Raw genomic sequence first — 15501 nt, 5'->3', positions numbered from 1 at the left:
AAAGAGGATTTACACAAACTGCTTTGCATACACAGGCTATAATTGTTCCCAGGGCCTGTCCCCAGAGACCTGTGAGCACCTTGAGCAACCCCTGAACAAGAATGTGCATTCACGGCACACGGGTTATCCTGTCCACCCCGCGTTTGCCTGGTGTCTTGTGGATGACCCTCAGGACGCACTTTCTTTCTGGGCAGATCCTGCAGTGGTTTCCACACAAGTCATCGGACCAGCTGAGGCAGTCTGGGCTTCTCTTCTGTCTGATCTTTGTGCCAACAGCCTACGATCCTTTTCTCTCTCATTTGTTTCCTAATCCTTGCTAAAAATCTAGCTTGCTCCATACTCCAAAAAAATTGTAGGAAAGCCCACAGATTCTTGAGAGACTTTTTTTGAAGTGTTTTGTGATTTTTTGATACCTCATGTTAAAATAAATAGGGTAAAGACTTTACCTTTTGCTCATGTCACCAATTTTAGAATGCCAATGGCCTTGTAAGATGGAGTAAAAGGTTGGCATTCAAATTTCTCCTCTATTGTGTTTCAGTGGATCTTTTCAGTTCCCTCTATGAGCCTCTTGTGTACTTTTTAAAGCTGAGTTCATAGTCTCACGAACCATGTGGAGACAATATTTATCTACCAAATAACGGGAATGCATCTTCAACCCTTCATGTTAGAGAGGCCTAGTCCTGGCTTTTAAAGAAAACAGTGCTCATGTGTAGGTCATCTCTATTATGCCTCATCGGTGACAACACACACATTTACACCACCTCACCCGGACTGCCTGGCCCTGCTTATCTAACAGTTCAACACTCTTGACACTAATATTTTATATTCTACTATTCCAACATGCCCACTACACTGTTTTTATATGCTATTTTAAAAGGCAGCTCTATTTAGAAGGTTTTCAATCTAGTTAAATATTGAACCTTCCCAAATGTATAATTTAGGAAGCAGGTCATTAATAGAAAGATAAGCAAGTGAAAATTCCTTGTCCCAGATTTTTTTCTGTTCAAAATGGTCACTTCTAAGTGATGAGCTAAACAACACAGAGAACCTATTCTATGATGGAATAAAATTTAAAGAGTTCAAAACTGGTAAGACTGTTAAAATGTCTACACATTTTCAACTCACACGCAACAATTTTGATTTAAAAATCCAATGAAATTAACTCTTATTAATGTCTGTCAATTTTTTCCAGTGATATAAAACTCATACCTTAACTTGAATTGAATTTTAACAATATTTGCTTTGTTTCATCTTGCTTTATGGTGTTAATCATACAGTTTATTTTGGTCAAATTTATTGATAGAGTCCCTAAGGGCAACTAGTATATTTTATTTATTTCTGCCCCAGGAAAACTCATTAATAAAAAGCATGTTGAATGGCTTAATAAATTAATGAGCTGATAGACCTGAAAGAAAATTTTTATGAGGGGGGCCATTTTATAGCAGGTTTCTCAAACTTTAATGTGCAAACTCATCTTTGGAGTAGGAACAGTTCTTTGGAAAATTAATGCTGCTTTTGATTCAGTAGGTGGGGCCTGAGATTCAGACTCTCCCATGGCAATTTCTGACCACACAAATAAACAGTCTAGACTTGCAGGCTTATTTCTCAGCCTTAAAGACCTTTCCATTGAGAAATGAACTGCATACCACTTCACCTGAAACTTTCCTGTCTCTGAATCACCAAGGACACCTCATTCTCTACCACTCAGCGGGCTCATCCAAAGGTCATTACAATGACACAAGAAGTAGTGAAAATCAGATGATCCTGCAGGCACGGCAGCATCTTTTAAAACAATCTCAATGCTTGTCAGATTTCACAGCACTGTTCTTCAGAGTGATGGTACTGGGAAGGAAGAGCAAAAAGCAATGGGACCATGTCCGCCTCTTTGGGTCAGTTCTCTGAGCTCCACTGAACTCTTTCAAAGCCAAGACCCAACTCATCACAGACACCCATGTGCAATGTGAGGATCATACCTCTGCACTCTGTCCGTGTGAGTGTGCTCTGATAGCCAGCTCGGCACTGGCAGGTGTAGGAGCCCTGGTTGTTGATACATTCTCCACCAGCACAGGGGTTTTTCTCACATTCATCAACATCTGTAAAACACCACATATTTTGGAGAGAAATTAGATAACAAAATCTCATGATTCCAAGACTTGACTGGTTTCTTTTCATGAACAAAGCATTTTTCTTTTAAGAAGCAGACAGAATTATGAAAGGATCTTTTTCTTTCTACTACAATACACTAGCCATTGGAAAACTAGTTGAGAAGTTAAAGTGTATTATTTTCATGTGTCATTTCTGTTTTCAGAGAAAAATTCCAAACACGTAGCAACTCAACACGCCAAGCTAATAAACATTTTTTTTTCTGTGAGTCTGGCCTGGAACATCAAAAAGACTTACATTTCAGAAGTGGCTTCTGGATATGATTCTAAGTATCTCTTGAAGCCTTTTAATAAAAAGCTCTAATCACGTTTAAGCATCCCCTACTGTACTCTACTAAGAATGTAAGAACAAAACATGAAGCTACCACTGTTTATAGGGCAGTTGTCGCCCACAGCAGAATCTGCCTTCTTCTTCTCAGATGTCCTCAAAACATAAAGTTTCCCAATAGTTTCTCAGTAACTTAGAATGGTCAGTGTACTTGGACGTAAACTAGCTTCTCTTCCCTTATTTGTGAATATGAGGGAGTGAAAGCAACATGATTTCTAGGCGGCAGATGCAGGTTTAACCTTGCGTTCCCCAGCCCTGGGCTGGCAGTACCCTCTTCTACCAGCTCTGATGATCTCTGAACAGATCCTGCCTATCACCAGAAAGAGATGGCTTAGGAAAATAAGAACTACTCATTCCTTCCTGATATATAATTATCTTTCTAGTAGAATTAAGACATGAAGTTGTTTTCAACAAATAAAAAAAGATTTCTCACAAGAGCATGTAAAAAAAAAAAAAAAAAAGGCAAAGAGGTGTTCTTATCCAATAAAAAACCCAAACATTTTTCTTATATTACCTTCCTTCCTGTCATTAAGTGTCATTTCAACAATTAAAATTGCTTCTCTTCAGTTTTTAAAAAATATATGAATTTAAAATATTTTTAGATTTATCTACTTGAAAAACAGAGGGAGAAGGAGGAAAGGAGAGAGAGGAAGAGAGGAAGAACGAGCAAACCAGGCTGAAGCCACAAGCCTGGAACTTCACCCTGGCCTCCCACATGGGTGTGAGGGGCCCAAGCACTTAGACCAACTTTCTGTTGCCTTCTCAGGTCCATTAATAGGAACCTGGATTGGAAGTGGACCAGCGAGTACTAGAACCATCACATTCATTTAGAATGCTGGATCCCAAGAGGCAGTTTTACCTTCTTACCACAATATCAGCCACTATTTATTTATTTATTTATTTATCTCTTTGGGAGTCACAAAGACACAGTCATATATTTACAGGTATACAGCTAGATAGATTTACTATTCAAATGTACACAACAGCTGTTGTTCAGCTACACCAAAACTGGGGACTCAGGGGTGGGAGAGACCCAAAAACCTGAGCCGATGTTTGCTGCCTTCTCAAGTCTATATCAGTAGGAAGCTGGAGTCAACGCTTAGAGGCAGGTATCAAATCTAGCACTTTAATATGGAATGTAGGTGTTTAACCAGTATTTTAGTTGCTAGGCCAAATACCCACTCTTTTCTTCAGCCCTTAATGTTTAACAGAAGTTTCTTAATTTGTCGATAGTCCTAATGCTTTCTTTAAATGGTTGGGCTTTTGGTAGAAAGTTAAGCTTACTAGTAATGGCTTAAATATACTTTAGCAGAAGTTTAAAATCACTGTGGTAGGCAGAATAACACACATACTCCCCAAATACGTTAATGTTCTAATTTTCAGGATCTGTAAGTTACACAGTAAAAGGGAATTAAAGCTGTAAATGAATTACAGTTGCTGATCCAGTGACTTTGAAATAGGGAGATCTCTCAGATTATATAGGTGAGCCAATGTACTCACACCAACCCTTAAACACGGATAAAGGAACTGGCAGAGAAAAACAGAGAGAGACGTGAAGATGCTACAGAACTTGCTTTAAAGATGGAGAAGGGGGTGATAAGCCAAGGAGGCTGAAGGCCTTTTATAGCTGGGAAAGGCAAGGTAATAGATTATCTTCTGGATCCTCTAAAAGCAATCCTGCCGATTGTCACCTTGACATGAGACCAATGTGACCAGTGTTGGAAACTGGAAAACAAAAAAACAAAACAAAAAACAAAACAAGTGCAAGATCACTTATTTGCATTATGTTAAGCTGTGAAGGTTGAGCTAATCTGTTTCAGCACCAATAGAAAACCAGTGCAGTTCTGGAACAGAATGACAGTAGACTTGCAGGCCAATGTAGTGATCAATGACATACCAATACACTCTCCTCGGAGATCCAGCTGGAATCCTTTGTTGCACTCACATCTGTAGCTCCCAGGAGTTGGAATACAACGTCCATTTTGACAGAGATAGCGGACCAACTGGCAGTAATCAGTGACATTGACTGGCAGCACCCCTAGAAGAACAACAATAAAATACATCAAATTCTTCCTAACTATGGTACCTTTTATGAGTATACAATCTGACAGTAATGAGAAAGATACAGATTCCTAAGAGAAGGAGGACCTTTAGGCAAAGGTCACTGTAACAGTAAGCCAATAGAACATATCTTAATTCCTGCCAATATTTACACAAGGAGAGATATTGTGACCCAACTAACCTGCTCCTCCCTGTTTACCCCTCACTTCTATTTCTAAGGCAGGAAAATAAGAAAGGCACCGAGTTACTAGTATTTAGTCATTTGCAAAGTTTCTTTGCATGCCACATTTACATAACATGAAGAACCTGTACCTAATGTATTATAAACTAGTTCCATGGATTATCTTTAAATCTCTCACTCTAACTCTGTAACATTGACTAAAAAATCAGTAAAAAAAAAAAAGAATATTAACTCTGGAGAAAACAAAAGCATTCCACTTTTCTCTGTGCAATAGAGAAGTTAAGAAACATACATAGCACCATATAAATTAAAATACTAAACAGTTGACAAACTTATTTAATGATCAAAGCGACACAAATAAAAAACATTAACCTGGCCAATGCAAGAAAGATGGTAGATGACTTCTAGATTCTTACTTGGTGGTTCCCGCGATGGTTGTGGATAGGGATATTCCACTGGTGGTCGACCTGGAATTGTAACTCCAGGAGGAAAGCCAGGAGGAACAGGGGGAACTGGAAGATGGGGGCCAGCAGGTGGCGGAGGATATTCTGGTCTCCCAGGAATTACCATAGGGACAGAACACAGTTTGTTGAAATCCTCTGGAAAAACATAGACAACATGATAGCTGAGCTGTATCCTATGTCACAGCCCCACAGAAGTCAATATTTTTCAGTCATTTTAAATAAATTTGATCTTCAAACCACATAAGTCTTTTGGGAAAAAAGGCAAAATTCACCTATTTTATCCCCATTTTTAATACCTATAACCATAGCCACACTGGCACAATAGCTCAAAAGCAAAACAATCTCTCCAAGCTGTGTACCAGATTCTCCTCTCAAAACTGAGAAGTTTCCATTCCTAACAAAATTCATGGTATGGAAAACATAAGACACCACTTTCTGCATCCAATTCCACCTGTATTTCCCTTGGGGCTCAATAGAGTATACCAAAGAGCTTGGATTTTGTTTTGTATCCAGTGGGAAGTCACTGGAGGTCTTTGGAAAGAGTGGGATGTAGTCAAATGGATATTTTTCAGAAATTCATCCTTGCTCAATATATGGAACATGTATTGGAGGGAGGCAAGGCTGTTGCCACAGAAGACCAGGGCAGAATAACCATGGCTAGATGAGATGTACTGATGGAACTGGTAAGAGTGGTCAAATCTGAAGCATTTTTTAGAGGCCAAAGGAGCAAAGCAGTCTAAATGCCAGAGCTGAAGAGAATATGCAATCAAGAACAAATTTTAGGTTTTCTGGTTGAATAATTGGTCGGTTATCAGTATTCTTTACTAGGATGGGAAAACTTGTGGTTGGGAGGTTTGGCTTGTAGAAGCCAAATATCATTTTGACCAGGTAAATTTTGAGATAATAGACATTCAAGTGATGATATCACAGAGCAGATGTGAAAGAGAATTTGAAGTCTAGAGAACTCAGGGCTGAATGAAAGCTTTGGAGTCATCAGAAGAAAAGTAGAATTGAAAGTCATGGGATGGATGAGTTTGTCTAGGGAAATGTGGATACTAACAAGACAGTATTCTGAGGAACACTTATTTGTAAAAGTAAAAAAGAAGTGAAAATTGAAAAAAGTAAAATAGAAGCAGTAGCACATAGAAGAGGAGCATAAACCTCGAATTAGCATACATTGATTTAACCCATCTTTCTCCTTATGATTACATACCCTAAAAATTTGCGTATCTATTTGAATGGCAAAGTGATAGAAAGAGAAAGAAACAGAGAAGAGTGACCTCTTCCATGACTGGTTCATTCCTCAAACACACAACAGTCAGGGCTAGTCCATGCCTAAGCCAGGAGCCAGGTATTCAAACAGGGTGTCCCATACGGATGGCAAAGGTTCACGCACTTGGGTCATCATCCACACCACCATGAAGTTGGATTACAAGCAGAGCAGTCAGGACCCAAAGCAGCTCTTTGACATGAAGCATAGTCATTGCAAGCAGAGGCTTAACTAACCGCACCACAATGCGTGTCAGTCTATATTCTTACATTGACTATTGTTTTTCATAATGTTGGATCTATTAGGAAAAAAAATACTTGTAGTCTGATAACACATTTTCTCTGAGCTTCTGCAAAATGTTTAAGGGCCCAGTGTGGTATCCTAGTAGCTAAAGTCCTCGCCTTGCATGCATATGGATCCCATATGGGTACCGCTTCTAATCCCAGCAGCTTCCCATCCAGCTCCCTGCTTGTGGCCTGAGAAAGCTGGCGAGGATGACCCAAAGCCTTGGGACCCTGCACCCGTATGGGACACCTGGAAGAGGCTCCTGGTCCTGCCTTTGGATCAGCACAGCTCCAGCCATTGCGGCCACTTGGGGACTGAATCATCGCATGGGAGATCTTTCTCTCTGTCTCTGCTCCTCTCTGTATATCTGCCTTTCCAATAAAAATAAATAAATATATTTAAAATAATTTTAAACTGTATCTTGTTTTTTAGGGAACAGCCATATTTTATCATAATTCCCTTTGAAAAATAAGCTAATCATATGTTTTTTAAAATCTTTGTTCTCTTTTGCCAGAATGTTGGTAATCTTATCATAATTACATACTATGATTCTCCTGGAGATAGTTTCTATACCAGCTTCAGCAATTCGTAGAAATTAAGTTAACTTCAAGTTATTCTAAGATACAATACTATGCATTCAGACTAACCTCATAAGAAATTTTTCCCATTTATTTACCACATAACCTACCAATTTTTGCAGATGCATTCTAAAACTTCTTCAATCTCATGATATTTTAAATTCAGTTCCAATTTGTGTTTCCAGAGTAATCTATTACTGTACTTTATTACTTTTTTGGAATTTTAACCTAAAGAGATTCTGTAGTGCTTTACATATTTGAAGAGGACTTAAACACATTTTTCATGCTTCCTTGACTCAGGATGCTACACCCCTTTCATCTAATCATGGTGATTCTGCCAACAGAGTCATCACCTTGACATACACCATCCCTCACTCTTTCCTTCCACCTGCTTCCTACCAGAAAACCTGTGAAGCTTTCCAAGTCAGAGGTCATACCTAATGCACAGCTAATCCTCACTTTCAGCCTGGCTCTGCAAATTTAACATAACATGATTTCATTAACTATGCGTTGGATTGAATGGAAGGGCAACTATATTAAGGAATTCAGTTTGTGTCCAACTTCTTGGAAGCATCAATTCAATTTCTCTTTTTTAATTCTTCTAGGATTTGTATGAAAGAAGCTTCTTAACTTATCCATAATTTCTGTTAATTAGGTGGGTATATTATTATAAGAATGTCATTAAATTGTCTTAACTGCTCCAGGAAAGTGTATCACACTGGGTCCTGCAGATTAATCTTTCCCATGAACCTCCTTATACTCAGGACCAGAAAGTGTGGGCTAATTTTGTTCAACTGATGTACATTTTTCCTACCTCCATTTGGCCCAGAAATGCTGCTAATTTTTTTTAAGAGGGAAAAACTGACCAATCTAAAATCCTTTCTGTATCACTACTCTCCATAAGTTAAGAAGCCAGAGGCCTGTAGCACTGGTTGTGGAACATTTGAGTCAGCAAAGAATCAAGCTGAGAACTGTTTTGCTCCCAGCCTTCTTTGTCCTAGGCCTGCCACAGGGTTGTGCATCTTTCAGTGACATGCATGCGAGAGCAGCTCCCTGCAAAGACACACACAGGAACAAGGTCTTCTGCCCCATCTGACCCAAGGAAGACTTTCTGCAGGCCCTTAAACCTGCACTTCTCCTTTCTCCACTATTCAACACAAGAAGGGCACCAAAGCATTGCTGGTTCCTAAATTAATACAGTCATTTAAAATGCAATTCTTCTAGTACTTGAATCATGTGTGTTAGTAGCACATCACAGTTTCTCCCCCAACAGTGATCTATTAAAAATCCCAATAAATTAAGGAGGGTAGGTTCTATTTTTAGGACATAGAGAATGAACAAATCCAATAAGATATATAGCTTCTATACGTCAAAATATATTTACAGATTTCATTGCTACTTTAATCCACATACATAATTTTTAGCAATAAACAGAATTTTTACAGCACTAGCTGTGAGCTGGTTTATAACCCACAATGACAGAAACTCACATTCTGTGAACAGCACATTCTAAACCATTACATTAACTCTGCATTTATTCTCACATTTATAGTCTTTCCTAAATCCCCTAATTTAAACACAATTTGCAGTTTTCAGATCCAGGGGGAGTGATTAATCCAGTGTTTAGCTAAAATTGGTGGGAAAGATGACACATAAGTTGTTAACTCTATTTGAATATTTTCTTAAACAAAATTTTGCTAAATACTATGCAAGTGTAGAAAGCATAGGGAATATGGGAACACAATGATGAATAACACCTTCCAATGGGATTTATTAAGTAATACAAAAGCAAAACATGAGCACAAAGCTGGGGAGCGTGGGATTTGCACTGCAACAACAGCTGAGACCCATGGGAGCACAAGGAGGAAGAAGCAACCTCAGCTGTGGTTATCTTGGGATGGTCACTGATTAGGGCGCCATGGAAGGGGTCTTTCACAAGGAACAAGGGTACAGGAGTGTAGAACAGAAAACAAGGACCTGAACTGGCAGAAGTTTAAGGGAGAAAAGCAGACTGAATTTAGAAATATTTAGACTGGATTCAAGGAGAACTTAATCATATAATAATTAGAAACAAAAGCTAGCATAAAGAACAGGAATTAAACTGGGATCAGATTTGGGGGAATGCTACATGTGTGCTGAAATTGCCTTTTCAAGACAAGGTTGACGTAGGCCTCTGAATATTCCCTGGGTTAATTCTTGAAAAAAAAAATGTTCGGACTTAACTTCTCTACGTTTTCCCCAGACATGATTTTTTAAGTGAGCTTCAGATGTACTGAGTTTTGGGAAATATACATATATTTCAGGGAAACCAGTTATCAGGGTACTGTAATATTCCAGACTAGAGAAAATCAGTTTTTGGAGGAAGTGAAAGGAATATTACAAATAAAAGAGATGGGTTGAAGGAAATTAAGAGTATTTGACAACAAAGACAAGGAAAGATTAAAGTGTTTGGGACAGAAGTTCTGGGAGAGTTGAGTTAACCTAATGTTTCAAACATGAGAGCCATTGAGCACTCAAACGAAAATAAGTGTTTCCTGAAAAGCTTGCTATTGGATGGAAGAAACAAAAAGAAGCAGGTCTCCGTGTGGACCTCTGTGTTTTCCCTGTTCCATTCTCTGGGATCTCATTCACCGATTCAGATTTCCTTTAGATCTGCATCAATCACATCATTACTGGCCTGTCAGGGTTGGGCTGGTGTAGACAGCTGGCAGGGCTTACCAGTTGCTCTGATGGGACACATCTCAGGGGCAACAGTGACCCCTGGAGACCAGCATCGGCCGACGTCACAGCAACACTGCATTTTGGTCATAGATTGCGGCAGCTGGTTAGAACAGCGCCCATTTGCCAGAGCTGCGTAACAGTATCCTGGGCGAACATCTGAAAGGAAAAAGAAACACACAGATCATTCAGATCAGACTTGTGTTAACAGCCTCTTCTCAGCCCCCTCACCACAGCACTTTCACATTAGCCTATGGCAGAATTCACTCACATACGTGTCCCCAGAAAGGGAAGTTATGTGGGAACAAGGCTCAGTTAGAAATGCCTTGTCTTACACCTTTCACCCCTGCATGCTGGTGCACTTGGCCAACATCCCACATTCCATATCTAAGGTGGAAATGAATGATTTAAACAACAAGTGCCACTGAAAAAGAGAGATGGTTAATTATTTATAAAGACATATCTCTATATTGAAAGACATACTGGGTTGTTAATAGTTTCAAACTACTTAGTTTGAGTCACGTCAGGCAAATATTTACATAAATCTATTTTAACACAACATTAAGCCTATGGTATAGTTTACACTTAGAAAAAAAATTCTTGTTTTTCAGTCTGAGGCGGTAAGTCAGACTTGTGGGAGTTTTTAAAGGAATGGGTCCCTTTAGAGTTGGATCCAATGTTTGTTAATCAAGATTTCCTTTTCATGTGGAACCCCACAGATTGTATTATGCATTAATTATCTACAAATTTAAGATCTACATAGTATCCAATCCTTCAGATTTTTGGGGGCAGGGTTTGAGGGGAGCAGGAAGGTATCTTGAAGTGAACATGGGAAGACACATTTCTATATATCACTTTTATTAGGTTTCCTCATGTCTGACTGTCACGACAACATCTGATACATTGCAGTACAACTTTAGGCTACCAAAAGAGGCTTGTGACATAAGAAAAATTTTCATCTTTGGGATACAACAGAAGAGACAGGTTGCAAAGGTAGACTTTATCTTCCTGACATAGGTTGACAGCATAAGCTCTTCAAGCAAAACATAATTCTAGGCAGTTCATATAAAATAAACCTTTGAAAAACCTATTTTAGATATGCATGCCTTTTAAAAAACTAAAAGCAGCAAATCCCTTCACAAAGCAAAGAATATTCTATAGTCCAAAAATTGATTGTGTTTCCTTTAAGTCTGAATGTAAAACAAATTTGCTCATTATTCTAAGTACACAAAGCCTCCAAACCTTGAAAGTTTCAATAAAGTGGAATAAAATAAAAGCAAGATTAATTTTAAAACATTGAAATTCTTAACCCTGAATGAAGAAGGATAAAACAAACCTAGACAAACCATAAAAGAAAATTATGGGTCAGCATTAAAGGATACAAGATTATTTCTGAAAAGTACTTCAAACCACTACCAAGTACAAATGCGCTTTCCAGAAATTTGTGGTTCCAGTTCCTGCACCTTTGGTCGAACTCCTGGTCTCAGCAAAGAGGCAGAACAAGCTTTCTTCCAGCACTGTGCAGGCTGCTCGGCTGGAGAACGGGTTTCAGACAAGTGTGCTCTGTGAAACCCTGGGAGGCAGCACCGCAGTAAACTGGGTGGAGAAACCAACTTCCTACATTATAATTTCCAATGCTCCACAGCCACTAATACTTCACATACTCAGAATATAGTAAATATTTTGGTCACAGAAACCAAAGACCGTTAAGAAAAGGAAGAGATACTCAAATCTGGCTTATATCCCAGCTTCAAATAAATTTGGTGGTCAAAACCCAGTGTAAACACTTGACCAAATTACGAAATCTGTACATATAATTTTCAGCAAGAGCTATCTTTCAGGGGGAAAAACCAGGACTTGCCACTGTCAAAGGCAAACATTCAATGGGCTGATGTCTACCATTTTGTAAATTAATTATGATAGTATATTACTGCTCATTTGATAGACTAATACATTCAACCAATAGGTCAGAGACTCTTGGCCAAAACTGTGGATGTTGGAGCTAAAAAAAAAAAAAAAAGAATGTAGAAGTTGCATTTGGGTTATCTGATTGTCCCTAGTTTACAAATGGCACCTGTACATACTATAATCATTTTGCTCATTTCTATTTTTGGTGAAGGAGAACCTTTCTGGAAAATATACACAATTTACCCAGCCTGGAATTTTAAGGAAAACTTAAATGAAAAAAAAATCAAGGCAAACAATTAAAAAATAAAAATTCAACTGTTCAGAAGAACAGAGCCCTGAAGCACACGGGCCTGAAGTTTCATTATACAGCACTGTCACAGCAGGGCAGAACATAGCTACAGGAGCTGGCTCTTCCACAGAGTGGAAGGGGTTACTTTGGGGTAACCCAGAGATCAATGGGAGCCAAGAAGGGATAATGTGAGGATCTGCAGTACATCAAGGAAGTAGAAGAAGCCACAGACACCCTAATCCATTTTAAATCTACCCAGGCCAAGCCATCTGGCAGAAAAGGATCAGGAGAGCTTCCTCTCTTCTCAGCTTCTGAATCACTGGATCGTACCTCTTTGTCTCAGCAATGAGAAATCATGTTACACCAAAACAAAGATATCATGGATTAAACACATAGAGGCTTACAAGCCATCCTAGACTATGCACAGATCTCTAAGAAATCATTAACATCAAACAAACACAAAGAAATCCTTAACATCTTTGTGTCCAGCTAAGAGTAAGGTGTTGTGTGGTCAAAACCAGGAATAAGATACCTTTATGAAGTTGAAACACTGGAGGACACTCAAATGAAAAGACAGCCCTAGACAATGTGTTACAAAGTGTGAATGGGAGATCAGAGAAAAATCAACAAAATAAAATAATACCTTAAGAATTTAAGGGACAAAGGAAGTATGGGGGGTGTGAATGCTTGGGAGTGTCAGAACGTTGGTGACAAAGTAGTTGGAACTTGATAGTAGGAAAGATACTACATACTGCTACCTACATATGAGGTTTTCTGAGAGCTAGATTCACTTGCATCGGTTTAAAAGTGAATTGTTTGTGTTTTATTGCCACTAGGAATATCATCGAGGGTCTCTATGGTTGGAGGAAAATATGAGTGCTGGGTCATTTTACACAATAAGGTTGCCAATTATGGGTACAATAGTTTCAAGGAACGAGAAGCAGTTCTTAGGGATATGGCAACAAAGAGCTTACTCCATCCATCCTCATGGGGAAATAAAAACTCTGGGCTCAGACAAGCTCAGGTTGGAATACTAGGTCCCTCACATACCACCTAACCAGACAAAATTATTTATCAAACCTCTCTCAGTGTCTTCCCATCTACAGTACTGTGGTCAGCCCTGAAGCAGATCATTGACATTATGTATATTTCATACCTAGGAGTGATCTATGAATCTGAACTCCCTTCCCCCTCATTTCCCTTTTCTGTAATAGGTTAGTATGGATGTACTTGACAGTAAGAAAAGCCCTTTAAAATACAAAGCATCTAATATGTAATTGTATCTTAATCCTTCTAGTGTAGTTTGGGGCCTTATTTGAGGGTTTAAAAAAATCTACCTGTTCTCTAGTCAGAAGAACCTCTCTGCCAATCACATGCACAAGAGGTCATGTGTTGACCGGAAGGAAAAGGGAGATACATGAATTGCTCTGCCCTTCTTTCCACTGCAGCTTCGGTGTCTGACAAATCCCAGGAAGCTAGGCAGTCCAGGCATCCCTGCTGTATCCAGGGACAATTCAGACATGCTTTTTCCCACACTAGCTGTAGTTATTCAAATGTCAACCATCGGAGATTTCCTCAGCATTTATGATAAATGACCAAGTCAAAAGAAACTTAGAATTTTAAATGTAATTTGATTTTGGTCTGAAATCAGTGGTGAAAATAGGAAACTGGGTGTCTGTAAAAATATGGACCAGGAACATCAAAATACAGCATTTGTCTTTTCCACAGGTTTCCAAGCTTTGCTAAGATGATAATGAATTGTTTAATCTGACATTAAACAGTAATTTATTAAGTATTTACCATGTGCAAGAAAGCATTCATGAGGTGCACACAAGAAGTAGGATGGCAGGTACCAGTCTCAAAGGAAAATTTACAACCTATTTAGGAAACAGAACGTACAGAACTACAAAATTACACCTCCTCCCATTTGAAAAACATATTCCCAAGTAGGAGGGAAATTGCCCTCAAGTGAGGTAGTCTGGATGCCTTCAGACAAAGAACCTGAGCAAACAGCACAACATGGACTAGAGTAGAAGCAGAGTATTATGAGTAGGGCAGCACGTAGGGTTATAAGCCTGAAGAAACCCAAGTGAATGGACCCACAGAGGTGAAAAGTTGGGACTGTGACCATGGTTGAACAAGGTTAGAATGTGGTCAGAAACTAAAGTCCTTTCATCACTAGATGGTATATCACACAGTGCAACTCAAATGTTAGTCTAGAATACCAGACTTTGAAGAAAGTCTTAACAATCGTTAATCCCAGCTGTCGCCATACCTTTTCTTAAACCAAAGAACCCCTTGTTTAACTGATACTTACCTAAGACACACAACAGGTGAGAGTGAACTTGCCAAGACAGGAGGGTATGGGGAGAGTGACAGAGGAGTTGGTAGGAGCTGCTTCCGCTCAGCCTTCCTCATTGTCCCCTGCACCAACCCTGTGGTCCCAGAGGGCTTTACAGCACCTGAAGGCTTGGTTGGACACAGATTGAAAGCCACTAATTTCTATGTCTACATAGAAAATTACCAGACGCTTTGGAGCAACAATGTTACTTTAAAAAGGCAGTATTTTAGGAAGATAAATCTGACAAGATGGGATTGTAGGGAAGCCAGGAAGCACAAACCAATTAAGAGATTAATGAAATATTTCAGACACCAATTAACATAGGTCCTGGAAACCACTGAATGCAGGGTAAAAGAGGAAGCTATCAGATAGCTTCATTGCCTGAAACTGAACAACTGCAAGGTTAACTTACACACTGAAAATATTTGGGTCTCATGGACCATCGCTTCTTTGTGGGAGGCAAAATAACTCCCCAAACAAGATCACAAGGTGCCTTCCTTCTTTAAGAGGGTGCTCAACTGTGTTACCCATTTCTATAAGTGTATGATTTATCTCAAGGGAGAGATTCTATGTCCTCCTCGCCATACTTGTTTAGAAAGATGTCCATCACAGAGGTGATTCACCCACATGAGGATTGCTCCTTATAATGAAACTCACCTATGCACCTGGTACCATCAGGAGAGGTGTAAAAACCAGGGGGACATTTGCAGAAGTAACTGCTGACTGTGTTTGTACATTCGCCTCCATCACAGATGCCAGGAATTGTGCTGCATTCATCAATGTCTGGAACACAAAGAAGAGACTCGGTGCTCATAAAACATACCACCAAAAGTGCTCATCCTGACAAAGATTCAGAGGTGACATTATTCCAAACATGTCTCCAGAATCATCCAGAATAAAAGCTGCATAGAGAGCA

General features: G+C 39.2%; 1 protein-coding gene across 2 annotated transcripts in view; it reads right to left on the bottom strand.

Annotated features, from left to right (window-relative positions):
• FBN1 (fibrillin 1) overlaps positions 1-15501 on the bottom strand; it is a 227834-nt gene that overhangs the window by 93122 nt on the left and 119211 nt on the right. For both annotated transcript variants that reach the window (XM_058665887.1, XM_004578093.4), the window contains 5 exons: positions 15243-15368; positions 10048-10206; positions 5149-5331; positions 4388-4528; positions 1974-2093 (listed from right to left, as the gene is read on the bottom strand). In XM_058665887.1, coding sequence (XP_058521870.1) covers positions 1974-2093; positions 4388-4528; positions 5149-5331; positions 10048-10206; positions 15243-15368 — 729 coding nt within the window. The remainder of the gene's footprint in view (positions 1-1973; positions 2094-4387; positions 4529-5148; positions 5332-10047; positions 10207-15242; positions 15369-15501) is intronic.

Source organism: Ochotona princeps, chromosome 6 (assembly GCF_030435755.1).
Source record: "Ochotona princeps isolate mOchPri1 chromosome 6, mOchPri1.hap1, whole genome shotgun sequence".
Lineage (NCBI taxonomy): Eukaryota > Metazoa > Chordata > Mammalia > Lagomorpha > Ochotonidae > Ochotona > Ochotona princeps.
Note: the sequence above shows the minus strand (reverse complement) of the source record. Positions and strands in the feature narration are given on the sequence as shown.